Source organism: Typopeltis vanoorti, chromosome 5 (genome assembly GCF_054136105.1).
Source record: "Typopeltis vanoorti isolate ZY-2024b chromosome 5, IOZ_Tvanoo_1.0, whole genome shotgun sequence".
Taxonomy (NCBI): Eukaryota; Metazoa; Arthropoda; class Arachnida; order Uropygi; family Thelyphonidae; genus Typopeltis; species Typopeltis vanoorti.
This window is the reverse complement of record NC_143553.1, coordinates 165,002,665-165,024,756: the sequence shown is the minus strand read 5'-3', so window position 1 is coordinate 165,024,756 and position 22,092 is coordinate 165,002,665. Positions and strand designations below refer to the sequence as shown.

At 38.3% G+C, this 22,092-nt stretch overlaps 1 protein-coding gene across 4 annotated transcripts in view; it reads right to left on the bottom strand.

Moving 5' to 3' along the window:
- LOC150107025 (MFS-type transporter SLC18B1-like) overlaps positions 1 to 22,092 on the bottom strand; it is a 508,245-nt gene that overhangs the window by 82,216 nt on the left and 403,937 nt on the right. For 3 of the 4 annotated variants that reach the window (XM_090392899.1, XM_090392901.1, XM_090392900.1), the window contains exon 14: positions 2,013 to 2,220. In XM_090392899.1, coding sequence (XP_090249025.1) covers positions 2,029 to 2,220 — 192 coding nt within the window. In that variant the 3' untranslated portion in view covers positions 2,013 to 2,028. Of the gene's footprint in view, positions 1 to 2,012; positions 2,221 to 22,092 lie in introns of those variants that run through there. The other variant, XR_016548342.1, reaches the window with a different exon arrangement.

Here is a 22,092-nt window from a genome sequence, read left to right as displayed (position 1 = left end):
TCTAGGCCTACAGCAGTGTTTGCATTTAACTTTTGCAATATATTTAATACCTCTGATTCTTTAGCTTCAATTCTCACATTAGGTATTGCTAGAGGTATAGAGATATCCTCACTTGGGTGATAGACTTTTGAAAAGTGATCACTCAGTAACTCGACTATTACATCTGATTTTGTCACCTCAATACCATCAGCACCCACTAAAGTTATCCTTCCAAAGTCATTCTTCCTCTCACTTACTGCATAGTGGAAGAACTCTTAGGGATTACCCTTGATCTCTTTGGCTAAGGTCTTCTCATAATCTGATTTAGCTTTTCTTACTATGCTGGTAACCTTCCTAGCTTGAGCCTTGTACTGCTCATGGGTGTAGTGGTCGCCTTTCGCCATGGTTGGAAGTGCCAACCATGGCCAAAAATTCTTCCTTCTTGTTCCTAATACTCCTAGCATTAGTGTACATGAATTTAAGAACCCCCCCCCCCATTAGCCCTAACCCTACCGTGATGCCTTATATTAACTATCCCACTCTGATTTGTTGTCCTTATTCGCTCGGGCATATTATATTCATTCATTCATACATTCAAACCCCCACCCCTTAATAAATCTAGTTTCTCTGAATTTGCACATCCATTACATTCAGCAACACTTTCTCAAGTCTCCTTACACCGTAACCATTCAAATGCAACCATCCATCTTATATAGATCCTTTCGCCCATTGAACTCACTCCACACATCCACAAATTCCACACCACTCGTCATACATAACCCACGCATAAAGTCATTCGCAATTATGGCCCTCCTTTTAAACATTTCACTGTCATACCGTGGCAAAAGACTAATCATTCTAACTCTCTCATTCTTTTCTTTTACTACCTCAAACAATTCATTCTGGTCTTCTATCATTTCCATTTTATCTCCTTTCAAATCATTCGTACCTGCCACAACAAACATTTCTTTCACCCTTTCCTTTTGCTCTCTAATAGACTCAGTTACATCCTTTATGGTCGCACCAGGTTGGTACGATTTTGTCAAATCCTCTACTAACACACCTCGTACTAACGAGTCTCCATACAGCACTCTATCCTTCATTTTGTTCATGTTCACACTCATATGCCTATTTTGCTGTCATACTTTTTATTATTGGTTGGTTCATTCAGTCGACTTTTGCTCATATGCTCTAGCTGCTGTTTTGCCCTTTGTATCGCACCATTCAACAACGTGATTTCACTCATTACATCTATCTCATCTTTTTTTCTCTGTAAAACCTTTAATACTATCATTCACACTTTCTACATTCACACTCTCACAATTCTCTGGTACAACCTCGCCGTTTCTTGTCATATCCCTATTTTCTTCATTCTGAAGTTTGACAAAAATATCACACTCACGATCTGAAATACACTTCAATTCCTCATTCTCCCTACATTTTCTACACACACATTCACTCCTTTATTATCATCCAACCACACTCTGACTGCACTTCACAAAGCATACATTTCGCAGATAGTACACCTTATCCTCGGGATGGGTATGACTTAGAATGGCTTAAGATAGTTCTGTAACAGGCCAGTAGGCCTAACACGTAGAAGGGAGAAGAAGAAGGACATTAATAAACACCATGAGTGGGAGCCAGACCTAGAAGAGATACCAAAGTTGAGGTAATGCAATGGCATATATTAGCCATATATAAGTAGTGAAAAGTAGTATCACTTTATTATTAATTATTCTGGATTAGAGATAAAAGTTGAAAGTGTTTTCACTTGATTATACTATAAGTTAAAGATGATAAGAAATTATATTCTTGGTTTAATCCTTTTATCCAAGCATAAGCAAACAAAGTTTTCACATGAAGTTTTTTCACAACTGAGCTAGTTGTATATAGAGGCTAATGACTAACTTCACATCACTTGCCTTAGTATCCCATAATGCCAAAGTTTCTTGGCATCTTTAACTTATTTCTGGGAGGTATCATATAATAATAATAATATTCACTTGTCTATTTACTATGTTAACACTTACCAGTATCTACAAAACATTAAACAACTGGATAAGAACACTTTCTTATATAAATTTGTTTCCTTTCTCCGATCAGAGGTGCACTCTCAGATAATCTAGGTGGATCGGACAATTTTGCTTCAGTAAATCTAGATTGCTCATGTTCATCCTCAACTGACAACTCCCCAAAACATTTGCAAGGATTGATCCAAGCTAGAGTAGCTACTATACTCTTAAAAAGAAATAAAATAAAATATTTCCTTAATATCAATATATATAATTTAACATTTTTAAATAATAAGTTTAAAACAAAAAATACCAAAAGAAAAATCTCTTTCACATTCATTTCACAAATACTACAGAAACAATCCCAACATAAACGTACACTGCTGTTTATAGTCATTCAAGTCCATTTTTTTCCCTTTCCAATTATGTTTATCCATTCCTTGACCCAGGAGCACAGAGGATGGGGACCAGGAGATGTTTAGACAGCTAAGTTTGGCAAGTGCAAGAAGAATGATTGTTATGGGAGATTTTAACTTGAGTAGTATAAATTGGAGAGAGGAAGATGCATGTAGCAATAGGGGAAATGGAATTTCTAGAATTCTTGAGGGACAAATGTCTTAGGCAACATGTAACAGAGGGAACAAGAGATTCAAAAGTTTTGGATTTGGTTATAGCATCAGAAGAGTTGATAATAACTGAGTTGACGTCTCTCCCACCAGTTGGAGAGAGTGACCATATGGTGTTGACTTGGAAAATGAATAGACATGCAGGAGTATCAAAGAGACGGGAACTTATGTGGAATTATAAGGCAGGTGATTATAATAGTCTTAGACGTCAACTTCGGGAAGTTTCATGGAGGCAGGAATTGGAAGGCCGGGATATCACTAGTGCGTGGGAAATTGTGAAAGAATATTTGTTATCAGCAATGGTAAGTTGTATACCATGAGTGAAGAAGAGGATGCAATTTGGAGTAAAGTGGATGACAAACAATATTAAACAGGAATTGCATGTGAAAAAGAGGCTATGGAAGAGATATAAGGAGACAGGTGAAGAGATTCATGAGGAATATAAGACACAGGCCAGAAGAGTGACTAGTGTGGTAAGGAAAGCGAAACTGGAATATGAGAGGAGATTGGCCCTAAGATGCAAAGAAAATCCTAGGGAATTTTTTAGCTATGTGGCCAGTAGGAGGAGAAATGACTGTGGAAGAATGATATTGTGGGATAAAAATGGGAATAGAGTGACTGATGCAGAGGACATAGTGGAATTGTTCAATAAACATTTTATTGGAGTATTTCATCATAGAGGAGTCAGTTTTAATGCTAGAGGAATAGGACTGGTTCGAGGTCTGGAGGTACAGGAGGAGAGTGTGTTTCAGATACTGAATACTCTGGATGTCAGTAAAGCTGTGGGACTGGATGGTATTTCCACGAGTTTTGAGAGAATGTACTAAGGGAATTGACAGTGTCTTTAACATGGCTTTTCAATGAAAGTCTGGCTTTGGCAAAGGTGCCCAGGGAATGGAAGGAAGGTAAGATAGTGCCATTGCATAAGGGTGGTAACAGACTGGAAGTGTCTAATTATAGGCCAGTCTGTGTGTCATCAGTAGTTGTTAAGATCTTGGAGAAAGTAGTGAGGGACCGTATACAGCATTGGGCAGATGAGGGTAATGTTATCTGTGAGAATCAACATGGATTTGTGAAAGGACGCTCTTGTTTTAGCAATATGCTAGCCTTTTATAATAAAGTTACAAGAGCATTAGATGAGGGAAAGGCATATACTGCAATTTTCTTAGACTTGGCGAAGGCATTTGACAGGGTGCCACATGATAAGCTGATATTTAAGTTGCAGCACATGGGTCTGGATGTCAGATTGGTCAGCTGGATTCAGGATTGGCTGTCTGATAGGTATCAGAGAGTTGTGTATGGTGGAGCAGTTTCCAGGAGGCAGAGGGTTATAAGTGGGGTCCCACAGGGCTCAGTACTAGGACCTATATTGTTTAACCTTTATATCAATGACATAGCCAGTGGATTGCAGGGGGATATTCAGTTGTTTGCGGATGATGCGAAGCTGGGAAGGATTATTAGTAATAGTGCAGATGTGGTAGCCCTGCAAGAGGATTTGAATAAGCTAGATAGATGGGCAAATGAATGGAGATGTAGGTTTAATGCAGCAAAATGTAAGGTCTTGAGGTTTGGGAAACATCGATGAGACGCTGCATACTCTATGGGAGGAGTTATGCTGGAGGAAGTAGAGGAGACAAGAGATCTGGGGTTGATGGTTGATAGAAACCTGAAGTTTAGGGGACATATTGTAAAGGTGGTGAAGGTAACACAGAGGATTGCTGCTATTATGAGAAGGACACTGACCTGCAGAGATAAGAGGGTTATCATTCCGTTGTATAAGTGTCTGATCAGACCACACTTGGACTATTGTTCTCAGATTTGGTCCCCAGGATTTGAAGGGGATAAATTAACTGTGGAAAGGATACAAAGACGGATGACAAAGATGGTTTCAGGACTGTACAAGGATAGTTATGAGGATCGGCTGAGAGAATGTGGACTGCAGAGTTTGGTGGATAGAAGAAGGAGAGGTGATATGATTGAGAATTTTAAACTGTTGAGAGGTGGTTACAGGGTTGACACTGGGGAGTTCTTTCGCTTGGTTGAACAGCGGGAAGGAATGATGACAAGAGGCCATCCCTGGAAGTTACGAAAGGAAATTGTTTACAAGAAGGTGAGGAGTGGTTTCTTTGCATGGAGGGTGGTTGAACCGTGGAATGCATTGCCTGATGGAGTGGTGGGAGCGAGAACGGTCAGTGAGTTTAAAGAGCGGTATGATAGACTTTGTGTTTCTCAGGGGGGGACCTCCCCCTCGATGAGTCTTGACAGGCTTTATGTCTTAGGAAGGACCTCCCTCCAACAGTCTTTTGACTCCTTGGAGGCCTGAATAATAATAATAATGATAATACTCATATATAGTATCTCATACTGAACAATGCAAAACCACATCTCTCCTTTTGTTGATCATCTAATACCTCCACATCTCCTTGTCCCATTCTGATAGATCAATTTTCTCCCTTTACCACTTTCAAAATTCTGAAAATCATTCCCAACTTTTGAGTTTCTATCTTTGAATTTTATGGGTTGCTTGAGTCAGTTCATAAGTGCTTCTTTAATGGTTTCAAGGAGAGGTACAATAGATATTGTGTTGATAGTCAGAAAATCAAAATTCAGTTGAAGAGTGGATAAAAGAACACTTTGGCCTGGTTGGTCAAGTGATTGTTGTATCGACACTTCAACTGACAGGCTGTAGGTAAAATTCCTGCCGTAGGAAGGATATTTGTGATTATATTTAGGCAGGAGATGAATTTCATTGCTCTCACTTACTGGTAGCTTGAAGTGGCTTGGAAAAAAGTTCCATGGTTGGTCTCAAAAGCAGTTTCTGGATTATGTAAATTAGGACTATAGTCTTGTGTTGCACGCTGCAATCACTTATACTGTCCCCACTGTTACACCGGATTGTGGTTGTCTTGCCTTTGTAACAAACTTTGTGTTGTGGGCTCTGAAGATGCTGGATATAAGACCAGTGAAATATTAGCCTTAAGTTAATAAATAGTTATTTGCTTAACCATCTGTGTTCTTTTATACCGTGAAACCTATCATAACATGTCGGACGAACACATAAGCCTATCCACGCGTATAAATATTCTTCACGGAGATAACATCATATGTAAGGCACGACAATACGGTAAGTGGAAAGTAAAATTGTCACGGCAACTGAACCAGTTAGCCTTCTTAAAAAGGTGCCGAGATACCAAATTGATACCAAACTGTATAAAAATTAGGGACAAGTTTCACTCGGCCAAAGCCCAACGTATTTATAAAACAGCGAGTTTAGCACTATTACGGGAACAGGTATACGCTAATCGCTGAGAACTTTCAAAAATAAATTCCTCGATCAGTGTACTTCGGGATACATTATCTGACATTTTGAACCCGCAGCTATGGGAGATTTTGGATAGAATCTCCAACTCTACAGCCAATAAAGAATTTGCTAAAGTTAAAAACCGACACCAGAAAAAATTTGAAATCCTCCAGCAATGCAACGTTACACAGCGGCCGCATTTTCATCAAGATGGCGTCATTGTGAACCTATTATCGACTACCTTATCCAAAGAGGCCACCAGTGCATTAAGTCTTGGACACAATTTTGCCGTTACTCCAAAAGATGTGCCTAAAACCAAAATAATGGCTTCCGTTGAACGTGGGATTCACGACTTGCCTCCAGCCATAGCCAATAATATTAGGTTAGACGTGGCCAATATCCTTATCCATTCTAAGCCTCCCAAAAATAACATCCCGCATAAAGAAATAATAGCTCTAAAAGAACTACGCAATAATAACCACATTACAATAACCAAATCAGACAAAAGAAACGCCACTGTAGTTATGGATACAACAGAATATGAAAGCAAAATGCATGCACTGCTCCAAGACCGGTCTACATATGAAATCATAGATCGAGATCCCACCAACTCACAAAAGAATAAGGTGTGCAAGTTACTGAACAAAATCACTTCCTGGCCTAAAGAAATTATCAAAAAACTTAAACCCATACACGTTAAAGCACCCAGAATATATGGTGCTCCAAAAATACACAAACTAGGTACACCTTTACGTCCTATTGTAGATAGTATAAACAGTCCTATATATAAACTAGCCAAACATTTAGCAAAATTACTAACCACTCACACAAACAATTCTCCTTCTTTTGTTAAAAATTCTACCCACCTAAAAAGTATTTTAGAAAACCACACCTTAAATAGTTCAGACCTAATGGTGAGTTTTGATATCACCTCATTATTCACTAATGTACCACTGATTGAAACACTTAACTTACTAAATTCACAATTTCCCCCAGATATATTCCAGCTATTTAAATTCACAGTACAGGCAGGTTATTTTACATGGAAAGGGAAAATATACAAACAGTTAGATGGGACAGCTATGGGTTCACCTCTTTCTCCCCCCTTAGCCAACTTCTACATAGAACATCTGGAAAAATTAGCTATCAACACAGCCACTCTCAACCTAGCCTCTGGCTACGCTATGTTGACGATGTGTTTGCCATTTGGCCACATGGCCCAGACACATTGAATACATTTTTAGCGCATCTAAATAGCCAGCATCCTAAAATCCACTTTACAATGGAACTAGAAGCCAATGACTGCCTGCCTTTCTTGGACACACTGATCACACGTCTTCCAGAAGGTACCTTATCATTTTCTGTTTACAGAAAACCCACACATACAGGAAGATACTTACACAAACAATCACACCATCACCCTTCTCAACAATATGGTATCTTAAAAACACTAACCCATAGAGCTAGAGCAATCTGTTCCAATGACAGTGCTCTCACTGCTGAACTTTCTCACCTACATCAAACCTTCTTAAACAATGGTTATAATCCCCGTAAAATAGATAACATACTAAATGCTACCCATAAATCCCCTCTATCTACCACAGAACACTACAACAAAACAATCACCATCCCATACATTAAAGGCACATCTGAAAAGATATCTAGGGTGCTTAACAAACACCAATTACGCACAGTATTTAAACCTTATAAAAAATTAGCAACTCTCATCTGCTCACCCAAGGACAAATGCACTCCTTTATCACATCCTGGTGTCTATGAAGTGCCCTGTTCTTGCCATCAAGCCTACTACGGACAGACAGGAAGAAATGTGGACATCCGCCTCAGTGAACACAAAAAATATATCCGACACTTTCACTATGGTAAGTCAGGTCTGGCAGACCATGCTCTGGATACCCCTGCACACAGGATCAATTGGAAAGAAACAAAAGTAATGCACAGAAGCTTCTACAAGTCAGAGAGGTTGTTCCTGGAATCAACAGAAGCCTTGAAACATACCCCAAACCTTAACAAGTATGGCTGTATAAATCTACCAAAGATTTGGGAGACAGTCATCCTAAGACCAAATTAATATTTATTACTTTTATTTTTTATCATTTGGACTCTATTTCAAAACTTGAAATTTTTTTTTTTTTTTTTTTTTTTTTTTTTTTTTTTTTTTTTACCTAGATGGCGCCATATTAGGACTATAGTCTTGTGTTGCACGCTGCAATCACTTATACTGTCCCCACTGTTACACCGGATTGTGGTTGTCTTGCCTTTGTAACATACTTTGTGTTGTGGGCTCTGAAGATGCTGGATATAAGACCAGTGAAATATTAGCCTTAAGTTAATAAATAGTTATTTGCTTAACCATCTGTGTTCTTTTATACCGTGAAACCTATCATAACATGTCGGACGAACACATAAGCCTATCCACGCATGGATTATGTAAAAATAAAATAAAAATAAAATAACAAAAATTATATAGCATTTCAGAATAGAAAAAAAAATCCATAGTCCACCCATGGTACTAATGTATTATACGAGGATGGTCTGAAAAGTTCTTGGCCTAACAATGAAAAAATGAATTTATAATTTCAAAATTATTTTTATTTTTCGACATAATCTCCTTTAAGACTAATACATTTATTCCAGCGATGCTTCAGCGCCATTATCCCATCCCTGTAGTGGTTCTCAGTAAGATCTGCAAAATACTCCTCTACAGCAACAATCATATCTTGATTCAAAGAAAAATGCTGACCAGTGAGGAAGAGTTTTAGTTTTGGGAAGAGATAGAGGTCAGAGGGAGCCAAATCTGGGGAATAGGGTGGATGTTCCAACAATTTATAGTGCAGATCCCTTAATATTCCCATTGCCAAAACACCTTTGTGCGGAGGTGCATTGTCCTGATGAAAGATGATTTTTTTTTCTTTTCTGCAAACTGGGTCTATTCTCACAAATTTTTTCGTCTAGACTGGTTAAAAGATTGGAATAATATTCCCCGGTTATTCTTTTACCCTTTTCAAGATAATTAATAAACAAATTGCCTTTAGCATTCCAAAACACCGATGCCATGGCCTTTCCTGCTGATGGAAAGGCCATGGCACCAACTTTGTCTTCTTTGGGGCTGAACAACTGGCTTCTGTCCACTGTTTTGATGGCTGTTTAGATTCTGGTGTTTAATGGTGAATCCAAGTCTCATTCATAGTAATAAATCGATGCACAAATTCAGTTTTACTCTTGTTAAAACGTTCCAAGCATTGTTCAGAGATTTTCATGCAAGTGCGTTTCTGATCTGCTGTGAGCAAATGTGGCACCCATCTTGCGCAAAGCTTTTTCATTTGCAATTTCACGCACTTTGACTCACCGGTCATCCAATACCATACGTGCACTTGATCAATGATTTCTGACATTGTTACACTTTTTGGACATCCTTCACGTGGATCACCTTCAAGGTTGGTATGGCCATGTTTAAACTCGGCAGCCCATTACTTCAAAAACGATGGAGAAGAGTGCTCATAAACTTTTATGAACTTTGAATGAATTTCTTTTGGCATTAAACCTTCTTTTACAAAGAATTTTATAACCGCACAATACTCAATTTTATCCATTTCAAGGAATACACACAACACTTTTGCTTCAGACATCTGTATAAAACAAACTACTTGATAGAATGACTTGTAATTTCACATGGATGCTTATTACAGATGTAAACTTAGAAAAAAAAATCTTGCCGATAGTGTTGCCATCTATGGTCAAGGCCAGGAACGTTTCAGACCACCCTCGTAGGTTTTTGACCTTTCATGCAGTGAATCATCTTTCTGGAATGTTTATAACTGCAACTGACTTTCATTTTCCACCTCTACAGACTAAGAGTTGGAATGATATGAGTTGCTAAGGTGCTGTAGGTAACAATCACAAATGTCTCATATGTCATATCCACCCCCTTGCAGAATTCCAAGGAATTCTCATCAACTTCTCAAAATCCATGGCACTGCCAGAAAACTGCTATGTGTATGCATCAAAAAATGTGAAAGATTTGTAGTCTGTTTGGGTAAAAGAGAAGGAGGAAAGCATTAACGTTTGTGAAAAGCGTCTCTTGATAGATTAAAGAGATTAGAAATGGGAGTAAGCACCAGAACCATAGCAGAAGAGCTTAGGCAGAAGTTAGTGAAAATAAAAAGTGAAATGAAATCTGGAAGAGGACATTAAACATCTAAAGGAGAGATTGGCTGATGAAAATGAGAAGAAGAAAATTAATATTATGAAGAAAGAGTCAAAGGATAGTCGTATATCATTGTATGGGGACTCGAACATTAGAGGTGTGATTACTAATAAAGTGTGCAAAACATGCTTTCCTGATGGAACAATGAAGCAAATAACTGATGCATTGTAGAAAAGGAAATACCAAGCTTCAAAATAAGTGGTAGAATGGGCACAAATTACTTACTTGGGGAGAAAACGAATGTTGATTGAGACTTCAGGCAGTTGTTGCAGCAGGTAAAGAAGAATAGTGTTGTTGGGAAAGTCATAAGCATGTTGCCCAGATATGACAACAGTGAAATGAGAAGGAGAACAGAGATAATGAATAGTAAGATTAGAGGGACTGCTGCTGGAAGGTAGAGAAGTGAATAGAGAGAATGAATCAGATCAAAAGGGGAGTGATGTGGAAAAGCAGGAGAGTAAGACAGGAGAGATTGAAGAAATGGATATGAATGGGGAAGTGAGTGGTATGTGTATAGAAAATAAGAGAATGAGTGTGCAAGAGGAGCAGGGAAACGAGGAGGCTCAGGGTGGACAGGGGTACAAAGTGTGAGAAAGGCGGATGCTCCAGGAGGATGTGAGAGAAGGTGTAGGCAGGAAAGGAATGGGATGGGATGACCAGGGATCAAGAGAAAATAGTTGAAATTGAAAAGGGTTCTAAAATGAAGAACCAGAAAGCAAAATGGCCCCAGTCTAGCATGGAGAGATCACATCAAGTGAGTGGTATGGAACTAGCTGTAGATCCAGAAATGAGCTGTTGTGTTTGTATACAAATGCTAGAAGTATAAGAAACAAGGCAGATGAAATGGTTGCACTAATTGCGTCTGTTCACCCAAAGATTGTTGGAATAAGTGAGACATGGTTGGAAGAGGATGACATCCTGACAGAAACAGAGATGGATGGAAGGGTGTGATGTGTTTTGTGAGGATAGAAGGGGTAAAAAGGAGGGTGGGGGAGTGTTATTGATGATAGAGAAAGAGTTATATCCATACAAAGTAGAGATGCAAGAGGGAAATAGTGCCAGTGGTTTTGAGGTAGTATGGTGTGAGATAGATGTAAATGGAATCAAATACTTGGTGGGATGTTGTTACAGACCAGGTAATGTGGCTGGTGGTGATAATGAAATGTATGATCAAATTAAGTAAATAAGAAAAGGGTGATTTTAATTATGGCAATATAGACTGGAATGATGAGATAGCAACTGGAAGTAAAGAAAATGAGTTCTTGAGTTTTTGAGGGCAAACCACCTCAGAAGACAGTATGTAACAGAGGGCACATGAGGATTGAGAGTCTTGGATTTGGTCAGCTCATCAGAGGATGTAATTATAAATGAGATGTCAAATCATCCACCAATTGGTGAAAGTGACCATGAGGAGTTAGCAGGAAAAGAGATCAATGCAGCTTCGGGGATTTTCAAAAACTATCTAGTAGATGCAATGTCTAAATGTATTCCAAGCGTGAGAAGGTTAAATAAGGCAGGTGTGAGATGGATGAATAAAGAGATTAAGCATGCGATACAGCGAAAAAAGGCATTGTGGAGACAGCATAAGAGAAGTGGAAATAACCAATTCCATGAGGTCTACAAAGACCAAGCAAGGAGGGTGACTTGGTTGGTGATGGTAGCTAATGACATGTATGAACAGCAGTTGGCTAACGAAGCCAAAAAGAATCCTAAGGAATTCTTTCGATATGTAGTCAGCAAAAGAAAGAATGATTATGGAAGGATGACATTGATTGGAGAAAATGGTATAAAGACAGCTGTTGCAGAATGTGTGGTGGAGATACTTAATGGACAGTTCATAAAGATCTTTCAATCTTGTGAATGTGACTTCATGGAGAGATTGAGAGCAGCTGATGATAGGGAGGAGAGACTGACTGTAAGTGACCAAGAGGTGTTTGGGGAATTGAGTAAACTAGATGTAAATAAGGTTGTGGGACTTGATAATATATCACCAAGTATTCCGAAAGAATGTGCCATGAAGTTGACACCTTCCTTGACATATTTTTTTAATACAAGTCTTGCACTTGATCAAGTTCCTAAGGAGTGGAAGGAGGGCAAGACTGTACCACTTCATAAAGGAGGTGATCGAACTCAACCATCAAACTATAATCCTATCTAGGTGTTGTGGTTAAGTTGTTGGAGAAGCTTGTGAGAACTAGGATCCAGAGTTGGGCTGACAACAATGGTATGATCTTTGATGGACAGAATGGATTTGCTAAAGGGAGGTCAAGTTTTAGTAATCTACTTACTTATTACAATAAAGTAACTGCTTCCGTGGACAGAGGAGAAGGATACACGGTAATATACTCGGATTTCGCAAAGGTTTTTGATAGAGAACCTCATAAGTTGACAGTCAAACTAGAACAGATGAGGTTGGATATTGGATTAGTGCATTGGATTGGACTGGCTATCTGATACGTATCAACAAGTTGTGTATGGGGGTGCAATATCCAGGAAAAGGAAAGTCACTAGTGGAGTCCCTCAGGGGTCTGTTTTAGGGCTATTACTATTTAACTTGTATATTAATGATATTGGCGAAGATTTGGATGGAGATATTCAGTACCCTTGACCATTTTGTTTAATTTGAGTCTGGTGTGGGTTAGTCCTGAGGGGGTGGAAAGAGGGGAAAATAGTTCCACTGCATAAAGGTGGTTTCAAGACTGCTGTTGTAAATTACCGACCGATTAGCATATCAGGAATCGTTATCAAGGTCTTAGAGAAATTAGTCAAGAAAAGAATACAGGATTAGATAGATAAAAATGGGATATTGTATGGGGGACAACATGGTTTTCTGAAGGGTAGATCATGCCTCAGTAACTTGCTCATGTTTTATAACACAGTGAGGGCTGAACTGGATAAGAGTAATGGGTTTACAGTGATTCTACTGGACCTTGCCAAGGCCTTTGACAGGATACCACATGGAACTCTAATCAGCAAACTGGAGCAGATGGGGATGGATATAGGGTTGGTGAGATGGATAGGAAGGTGGTTGATGGAGAGATACCAGAGAGTGGTTTATTCAGGAGTTGAGTCCAAAAGATGGCTTATGACTAGTGGTGTGCCCCAGGGCTCTGTTCTTGGACCACTACTTTTCAATTTGTTCATCAATGATATAAGAAAGGACCTGAGAGGAAGTGTTCACTTGTTTGCTGATGATGCAAAGTTGGGTAGAGCACTTGTGAGTGCACAAGATGTAAAAAGTTTACAGGATGATTTGGATAGTTTGGAGGACTGGGCTAGGGAAAATGGATGTTAATTTAATGTGGTGAAGTGTAAGGTTATGCATTTTGGGGTGAAAAGAATAGCAGCAGTATATCACATTGGTGGAACCGTACTCCAGGAGATTGATGAGGCCAGGGATTTGGGAGTGTTGGTGGAGAGGAAATTGAAGTTTAGGGGGCACATTGCAAAAGTGGCTAAATTAGCTTATCAAATCACTTGGCTTCTGAAAAATACTTTAACATGCAGAGACAAACAAGTTATTGTTCCTGCATCGAGCCTTGATAAGACCCCCATCTAGACTACTGTGCCCAGATATGGGCACCAGGGTTTCTTCTTGATGGGGAGGAAGTGGAGAGGATCCAGAGATGAGTGACTAAGATGATAGCAGGTCTGTGGAATGAACCTTATGAGAACAGGTTGAAGATTTGTGGGTTGCAAAAATTGGTCGATAGGTGGAAAAGGGGTGATATGATTGAGACATTCAAATTACTGAAGGATTTCTATACAATTAATCCAGAGGATACTTTTAAGAATAAGACTGGTGGTGGGAGGACTCGGGGCCATACATGGAAGCTGGGCAAGAATGTGGTTAGCAGGGGTGTTAGAGCTAGGTTTTTTACTTGGAGAGTGGTGAATGAGTGGAATAAGCTGCCAGAGTCTGTTGTGGGTGCTATGACCGTGAATGAGTTCAAGCCGAGGTATGATAGATACTGTGTGAATGTCAAATAGTTGTTCTTGACATGTTGTTAGGGCCTCCCTCAATGAGTCTGTCGATTCCTTTTAGTTGCCTGGAATAATAATAATAATAATAATAATAAAAATAATAACACAAAGGCTTCTAGCAATGATGTGTAGGACACGTGTAGAAGTAGGGAGATTCTTGTTCCGTTGTATAAGGCTTTGATTAGGCCATAGATGGACTATTATGCCCAGATTTGGTCACTGGGTTTTCAGAAGGATGAAGAGATGTTGGAAAGGGTCCAAAGGCAACTAATTAAGATAGTTTCTGACCTCTGGAATGTTGAGTATGAGGAAAGATTGAGAAGATGTAATTTGCAGAGTCTGGTGGAGAGGAGGAAGAGGGGGAGATATGATAGAGACCTACAAGTTGGTAAGGGGTTGTAATAAGTGCAATGGTGGAGAAGTTCTATAGAGAATAGTGGGAGATCAGGGGAGAACCAGAGGTCATCCCTGGAAACTGTATAAAGAGGGTATGAGTAGGGGAGTGAGAGACAGGTTTTTTCGTGCAAAGTTGTGAATGATTGGAATGCCTTGCCTGAGATTGAGTGTGGTGTCTGCAAGGAGTTTGAGTGTGTTTAAGACACGGTATGATGAGATGTGTGTGTGGTGATAAAGGGATCAGATGAGTCTTTGACTCCATGAGGTCTTGGGGTAATAATAATAATAAAAGATGGCTGATTTGTGTGAGGCAAAGGGGATTCAATTTGTAAATCTGTGGAGTGAATTCGAAGGGAAGTTGGAATGGTTTAAAGCTGATATATTACATTTAAATGGGTTTGGTGCTGTGCAGTTAGAAAGTCTATTGTTTTCTGAGAAGGCACAGAGACAACAAGTTAATGTAGTAAATTATCAGAGCCCATGTGTGAAGTAGGATAGCACAAATCAAAAATGGTACAGCAGGAGGAAGATGGATATGAGGTTGAAGCTGTTGTTGCAGCAGCAACACAAGATGATGGAATGCATAAAGGTGAGGATGAGACAAGTAGGAATGGAAATCAGAGTCAGGATAAGGAAAATGGTGGTGGTCAGACCAAAGAGCGAGGCATAGTATAGCAGCTACAATAGAGAATGTTGGTGCTGGTAGGATGGCCTCAAACATACAGGGAATGTTATGTTTATACACAAATGTAAGGAGTATTCCAAACAAAAGATCTGAGTTTGTTGCATTGGTTCAGATGGTAATAAGTGAAACCTGGATGTTTGAGGAGGATGTGATGTCGGAAATAGAAATAGAAGGATATATAATTTTCTGAAAGGATAGAAATGTGAAAAGAGGAAGGGAGAGTGAGAGAGAGTGCTCTTAATGATTGCAGAGGAATTGTGTCCACAAAGTGTGGAAGTTGATGGTGAATGTACAGATTCTGAATGTATGTGGTGTGAAGTTGAATTTTAGTTGAATTCAGGTTACTGTTTATTTCAACTTCACATTTCCTAAATGTGAAGTTGAAATAAACATATTTAGGAAAATTGTTGGTAAAAAGAAGGTGATCCAGATAAAAGACTTTAATTACAGGAATATAGAATGGAATGAGAAGATAGTATATGGGAACAAGGAAAGCGAGTTTGTGGAATTCCTGAGCGATAAGTTTAAGCAGCATGCAATTGAAGCAACCAGAGGTGTTAATGTTTTGGATTTGGTGATAACTTCACATCATGTAATTGTTAATGAAGTGCTGATACAACCACCGGTTGGTAAGAACAATCATGAGGAATTTGTTTGGGAAGTGATGAAACAAGAAAAGGTTACTGCTAAAAATGGATACATGTGGAAGTATAAATCAGGTGATTATAGGAAGTTCTATAGTCAGTTAATATCATTAAGTTGGGTAGATGAGCTGAGCAAAAAAGATGTTAATAAGGAATGGAAACTCAGAAGGCAGTATCTGATAAAAGCAATGTATACCTGCAAAACAAGGGTTAAGAGAGTAAATAGAGTAAGAGTGAAATGGATTTACAGTGAAATCAAGCAAGCTGTGCTGGAAAAGAAAATGTTATGGAGGAGGTACAAGACAGTTGGTGGTGATTGGATCCATGAAGAGTATAAAGTGCAGGCTAGAAAGATGATAAGTATGGTATAGAAAGAAAAGGTGCAATACAAGGGAAGATTGGCTGGTAAAGCCAAGATAAACTCAAGGGAATTTTTCCGCTATATTGCAAGCAAGAGGAAGAATAATAATGACACTGGTGGACAGTCATAGCAGCAAACTAACAGCTGCAAAGGATACAGTGGAATTATTGAACAAGCACTTTATCAGCGTATATCATACTAGTTATCATATAGATAATATATAGAAGAGAGGTAAGTATTATGAGAATTGGAAGTGAAAGAGACAGAGGTGTATCAGATTTTGGTTGGGTAGATGTTAATAAGGCTGTAGGAATGGATGACATATCACCACGTATTCTTAAGGAATGTGACCACAGTTGGCTATGCCCTCGACCTGGTTATTTAATGAAAGACTTGCAGTGGTTCGGGTTCCTAAGGAGTGGAAAGAAGGTAAAATAGTACCACTCCACAAGTATGTTTCTAAAACAAAAGTCTCCAACTATGTGCCAACCTGTAAAACTGCAGTTGTGGTCAAGGTATTGGAGAGATTGGTAAGGATTAGAATACAGGATTGGGTTGATGGCCATAGCATTCTTTATGATGGTCAGCACAGATTTGTAAATCATAGGTTCTGTTTTAGTAATTTACTTGTATTTTACGATAAGGTAACAAGCCGGTTAGATAAGGGAGAATCATATACTGTACTAATGTACTATAGGTTGACAAGTTAACCTCTCATATATGGGCCCAACATTTAAAAAAAAAAAAAAAAAAAAAAAAAATATATATATATATATATATATATTCAAAGAAGCCAGTTTACTTCGCATGGAAGCATTACTTGCGATTAATAATGCAAGACCTCCATCTGATAACATCTCCCTTGGCGAAAGGCTAGCAATAAAAAGTCTTAAGAACAACAAAGACATCGTTATCATACAAGCTGACAAGGGCAATGCAACTGTAGTGCTAAATAAAACAGATTATCATGAAAAAATCTTGGCATTATTAGAGTCAGATACATACTTGGAAATTGAGAGAGAGCCAATGAGGGAGATACATAACAAAACAAACAACCTCTTACAAAAAGCCACAGAACTTCCAAGAAACATACGCCTTGCCGCTCGCTCTTTACATCCACTCATCCCAAGGTTATATGGTCTCCCAATGATACACAAGGAAAACTACCCACTGAGACCAATAGTAGATAGTATTGACTCGCCTACCTATAGCTTATCTAAGTTTCTGGCTTCATCTTCAAAAGGTTTTACAGGAAATTCTTCATATATCAAAAACTCAACAGATTTCATCTCAAAAATCAAAAATTTCAAACTCCAGCCTTCAGATATCATGGTGAGCTTTGACGTGGTAGTGCTCTTTACAAACGTACCAATTCAAGAGGTTCTCGATATTTTAAAGAACAAAATTTCAAAAAAGGTGTTTTCCATGCTATCACATTGCGTTCACTCTGGCTACTTTCAATATGAGAAGAAAATCTACAAACAAAATAAAGGATTGGCAATGGGAAGCCCACTGTCTCCTATATTAGCTAACATCTTTTTTGACGATTTCGAACAAAAGGCAATCTCCTCAGCTACTCTTAAACCAAAAATTTGGCTAAGATTTGTAGACGACATATTTCTTATCTGGGACCATGGCACCGATAACCTTCAGTCTTTTTTAAATCATTTAAACAACTTCCACCAAGATATCAAATTAACAATGGAGGTTGAAGAAAATGGATCTCTTCCCTTCCTGGACGTAAGACTTACTAAGTCATCTGATTCTATTAAAATATCAATCTTTAGAAAATCTACACACAGAGATCGATACTGCACGCGTCCTCACATCACTATCCTGCACAGAAAGTGGGTATCATCTCAACCCTAGCACATCGTGCTAGATCTATACTGTCAGATGATGAAGATCTAAAAAATGAACTACAACATCTACAAAGAACCTTCACAAGTAATGGCTACTCGTCGAAAACTATTAATAAGCATCTATACCACCGCCATCAAAACAACTCAGAAACACAAGACAATCCAAAAGGTTATATCTCCTTACCATATATCAGCTCGCTCTCCATGAAACTAAGAAAAATTTTAAGAAAGTTTAACATAAAAACCTGTTTCTCTACTCTTCCTAACCTAAGATCAATTTTAAGCAAATACAAACAAGCTCACAACCATCTACAATTCTCAGGAGTGTACAAAATCACGTGTGACTGCAGGAAGCAATACTATCAAACTGAAAAATCCATCCTCCTACGTCTAGAAGAGCACGCGAGAGACATTGCCTACAAAAGAACTAGAGCAAGTGCCCCGTCAAGCCATGTACTGTTTTCAGTAAACACAAATGATGAAGGCCGTCAACATGAGATAACAACCTCAAACCTTCATATATGCCATGACGAGGTGGAGCGATGCATAGTCGAGTCTAAGGAAATTGTTATGGACCCTCATCACATAAATAATAACCTTACCTATAATCTATCGGACTCTTTCAGCTCTGCTATCCGATATTGGCACACATATGCAATCAGAAGCACGCAGCTACTTAACAACAGAACTTCAACATGGATGGTAGCTACAGTTCAAAGCTAACTGATTTTATAATAGTTGTTTTATAGTGATACGATGTTTCTTATAGTGTTTACTTGCTTTCTATGTTCCCATGCCTGAAGAAGTTGGACAATCCGATGAAACATGTTGTTTTGAATAAATTTAATTGTTATTCTAGTCTCAGTTATAGTCAGTATATATAAATATGAACATATCCCAGTACCGAGTTAATACTACAAATTGCTATATATATATATACACACACACACATACACATTGTATTCTTGGACTTTGCAAAAGCGTTTGATAGGTTGCTGTAAAAGCTGCAGGGTGGGAATAGATAGTATACTGGTTAGATGGATCAGAGATTATCTTTCTGAACAATACCAGCATGTTGTGTATGATGGAACAGCTCAAAAAACATAGGGTAACTAGTGCCGTGCCCCAGGGTTCTGTTCTTGCACCGTTTCTGTTTAACTTGTTTATAAATGATATATCACATGGACTGACTGGGGATCTTCAGTTATTTGCTGATGATGCAAAGTTGGGAAGAATGATAAGTAGCACTACTGATGCTAATTCCCTCCAGGATGATTTGAATAGACTTTTGACTTGGACAAAAGAGTGGGGTTATAGTTTTAATATCAATAAGTGCAAGATGTTGCATTTTATAGTGCAGCAATATAAGGCTATGTACTGTATCGATGTGTCATATTGCAGGAAGTGGATGAGATTAGAGATTTGGGAGTGATGGTTGACAGACACTGAGGTATAGAGGCATACTGCTAGTGTTGCAAAGGCTGCACTTCATAGTTCTGCTATGAAAAAAAGTACACTAAAATGCAAGGATAAGGAAGTGGTTGTGCCACTGTATAACTCACTGCTCAGACCACGTTAGGACTATTGTGCTGAAATTTGGTCACTGGGTTTGTTTTCAGTGTGATGTGGAAACATTAGAGAGGATCCAGAGACAAGTGACTAATACAATATCAGGACTTTGGAATGCTGGCTATGGAGAGGGGTTTAAGAAATGTAGATTGCAGAGTTTGGTGGATAGGAGGAAAAGAGGTGATATGATAGAGACATTTAAGTTAGTGAGAGGATTTTATCAGATTAATATAGTTGGGATTATAAGAAGAGTAAAAGGCGAGAGGAGAATAACCAGAGGCTATCCATGGAAGTTATGCAAAAATGTGGTAAAGAGGGGTGTGAGGAGCATATTTTTTGCAAGGAGGATTATCAGTGAATGGAAACCATTACCAGAATGTGTCAATGTAAGGATAGTTAAGAATTTTAAGATTCTATATGATAAATATGCTGTCAGTTGAACAAACCTATAATAATAAATAATCTTATATATATTTTTTTATTTTATTTTATTTATTATTATTTTTTTTTTTGAGCCCATACACGAGCAGTTGGTTGATCCTATAGTACTAATGTACTATAGGATCAACCTATAGTACATTAGTGCAGTGTATGGGATAGTGTTTTGGAAAGGGAGAACTTGTTTACATTGGATTTAAAGGACTATATATTGTATTCTAGGAAACACAACAGGGGGAAGACTGTTCCACAGAAGAGCAGTAGTTGCCGAAATGAAGGAGGAAGAAAAGAATCTTGTTTTGTACGTTTCAAGGTGCACTGTGAAAGGATGTTGAGTAGCAGCTACGCATGTTCTGAGCTTAATGCTAACTGGGGGAAAATTATTGAAACTTATTGTAGAAAACACATATTGGGGAAATCAAACATCTGTGCTAAAGTGGAGGGAGTGAGTCGGTAGGAGATGGGTCGTTAATAAGTCTAATTGCTCTCCTCTGTATCGAGTCAAGCATTTTGAGGGAGCTTTTAGCCCCATCCCATATGTGAGAGCAGTATTCAATAGCTGAACAGATTTGCAATTTGTATAAAGTTAACAACTGTTCAGGGGTGAAGTAACATCTTGAGAGAAAGAGAAATCCTAGTTTTTTAGAAGCTGAGGATGCAATAGTTGTATGTGTTTATGCCAGGAGAGGCTTGATGTCAGGGTAATTCCAAGAAGAGAAATCTCAAATTGTCTGGAAATTTGGGTGTTGTCAAAAATAATACTGAGAGAAAATGGTTATTTTTTATGAGAAATAAGACAGCCTGGGTTTTATTAGCATTGAAATTGACAAGGTTATCTGAACTCCACTGGAGGATAGCTTGGAGATCAGAAGTGAGGGAAGTGGTGACTGATATTCTATAGGTTGAGGTGAGTTGTGTAGAGTAAGGTTTATCAAATGAAAGGGAGGAATGCAACGTTCTGTCATCTGCAAAACTGTGTATTGGATTGGAGGTCAACTGAAGTAGGTTATTGATATATAGTAGGAAGAGGGTTGGTGAGAGGACAGAACCTTGTGGAACCCTGGCATTAGTTGAATGGTAAGATGATAAGGAACCATTCACCACCACCACATACCAAATGAGGTAGTTTGCTTAGTAAGCCACCAGACTCAGTCAAATGCCTTGCAGATATTGAATGCAGCCACTAGAGATTTGCTAAACTTCTCCATGCCATTTGTCCAGAGATGGGTGATATATGTGAGCAGATCTCCTATTGATTGGCATCAATAGAATCCATACTGGCAGTCGTTTATTAAGTGGGTGCCTTCAAGGTAGTGTAGGAGTTGGGAATTGATTTTTTTTTACATTACTTTAGAAAAGACTGAGGTAAGCGAGATATGGTGGTAGTTAAATGATAATGACAGATTGAATATAGTCAAATTTACAGGCTGTGGAACAGATTCCAGTGGAGTAAGAGAGAGAGTATATACAGGCAACATAGGATAGGAGTCAGTTCTGGTGCACAAACTTTCAGGACAATTGGGGGAATGCCATCATGACCAGGAGACTTTTTTTGTGGCTAATTTAGACCCTATTTTCTGATCTCTTTCTGACAAAAAGATATAGGGGTTATAAGATATAGGATAAAAGGATATCAGGGTTATATAAAAATTTGAGAATTTATATTGCCCTATTGTATTGTAAATCTCCTTAGAACTAATGGTCTGGGATTTGGGCCAGAAAATAATACCCACATTTTTCTAAATGACTGGATATTGAGATTTTAGAAAAATATTGTAATACTTCTTAGTGAGGAACTCCAGATATATTTAATCTCAGGCAGATTTAGACAGGTGTTTTGTTTTGTATTTGAAACCATGTGTTTCAAATACTGTTATTATTTTATTATTCCAAATATATTTCAATTTATCAAATATATTTCATTTTTTAATTACTAATATATAACATTTGTAGTGTCTTTACTTATTGCAAGGTTTGATATGTATTGTCTTTAAGACTTTTTTAATA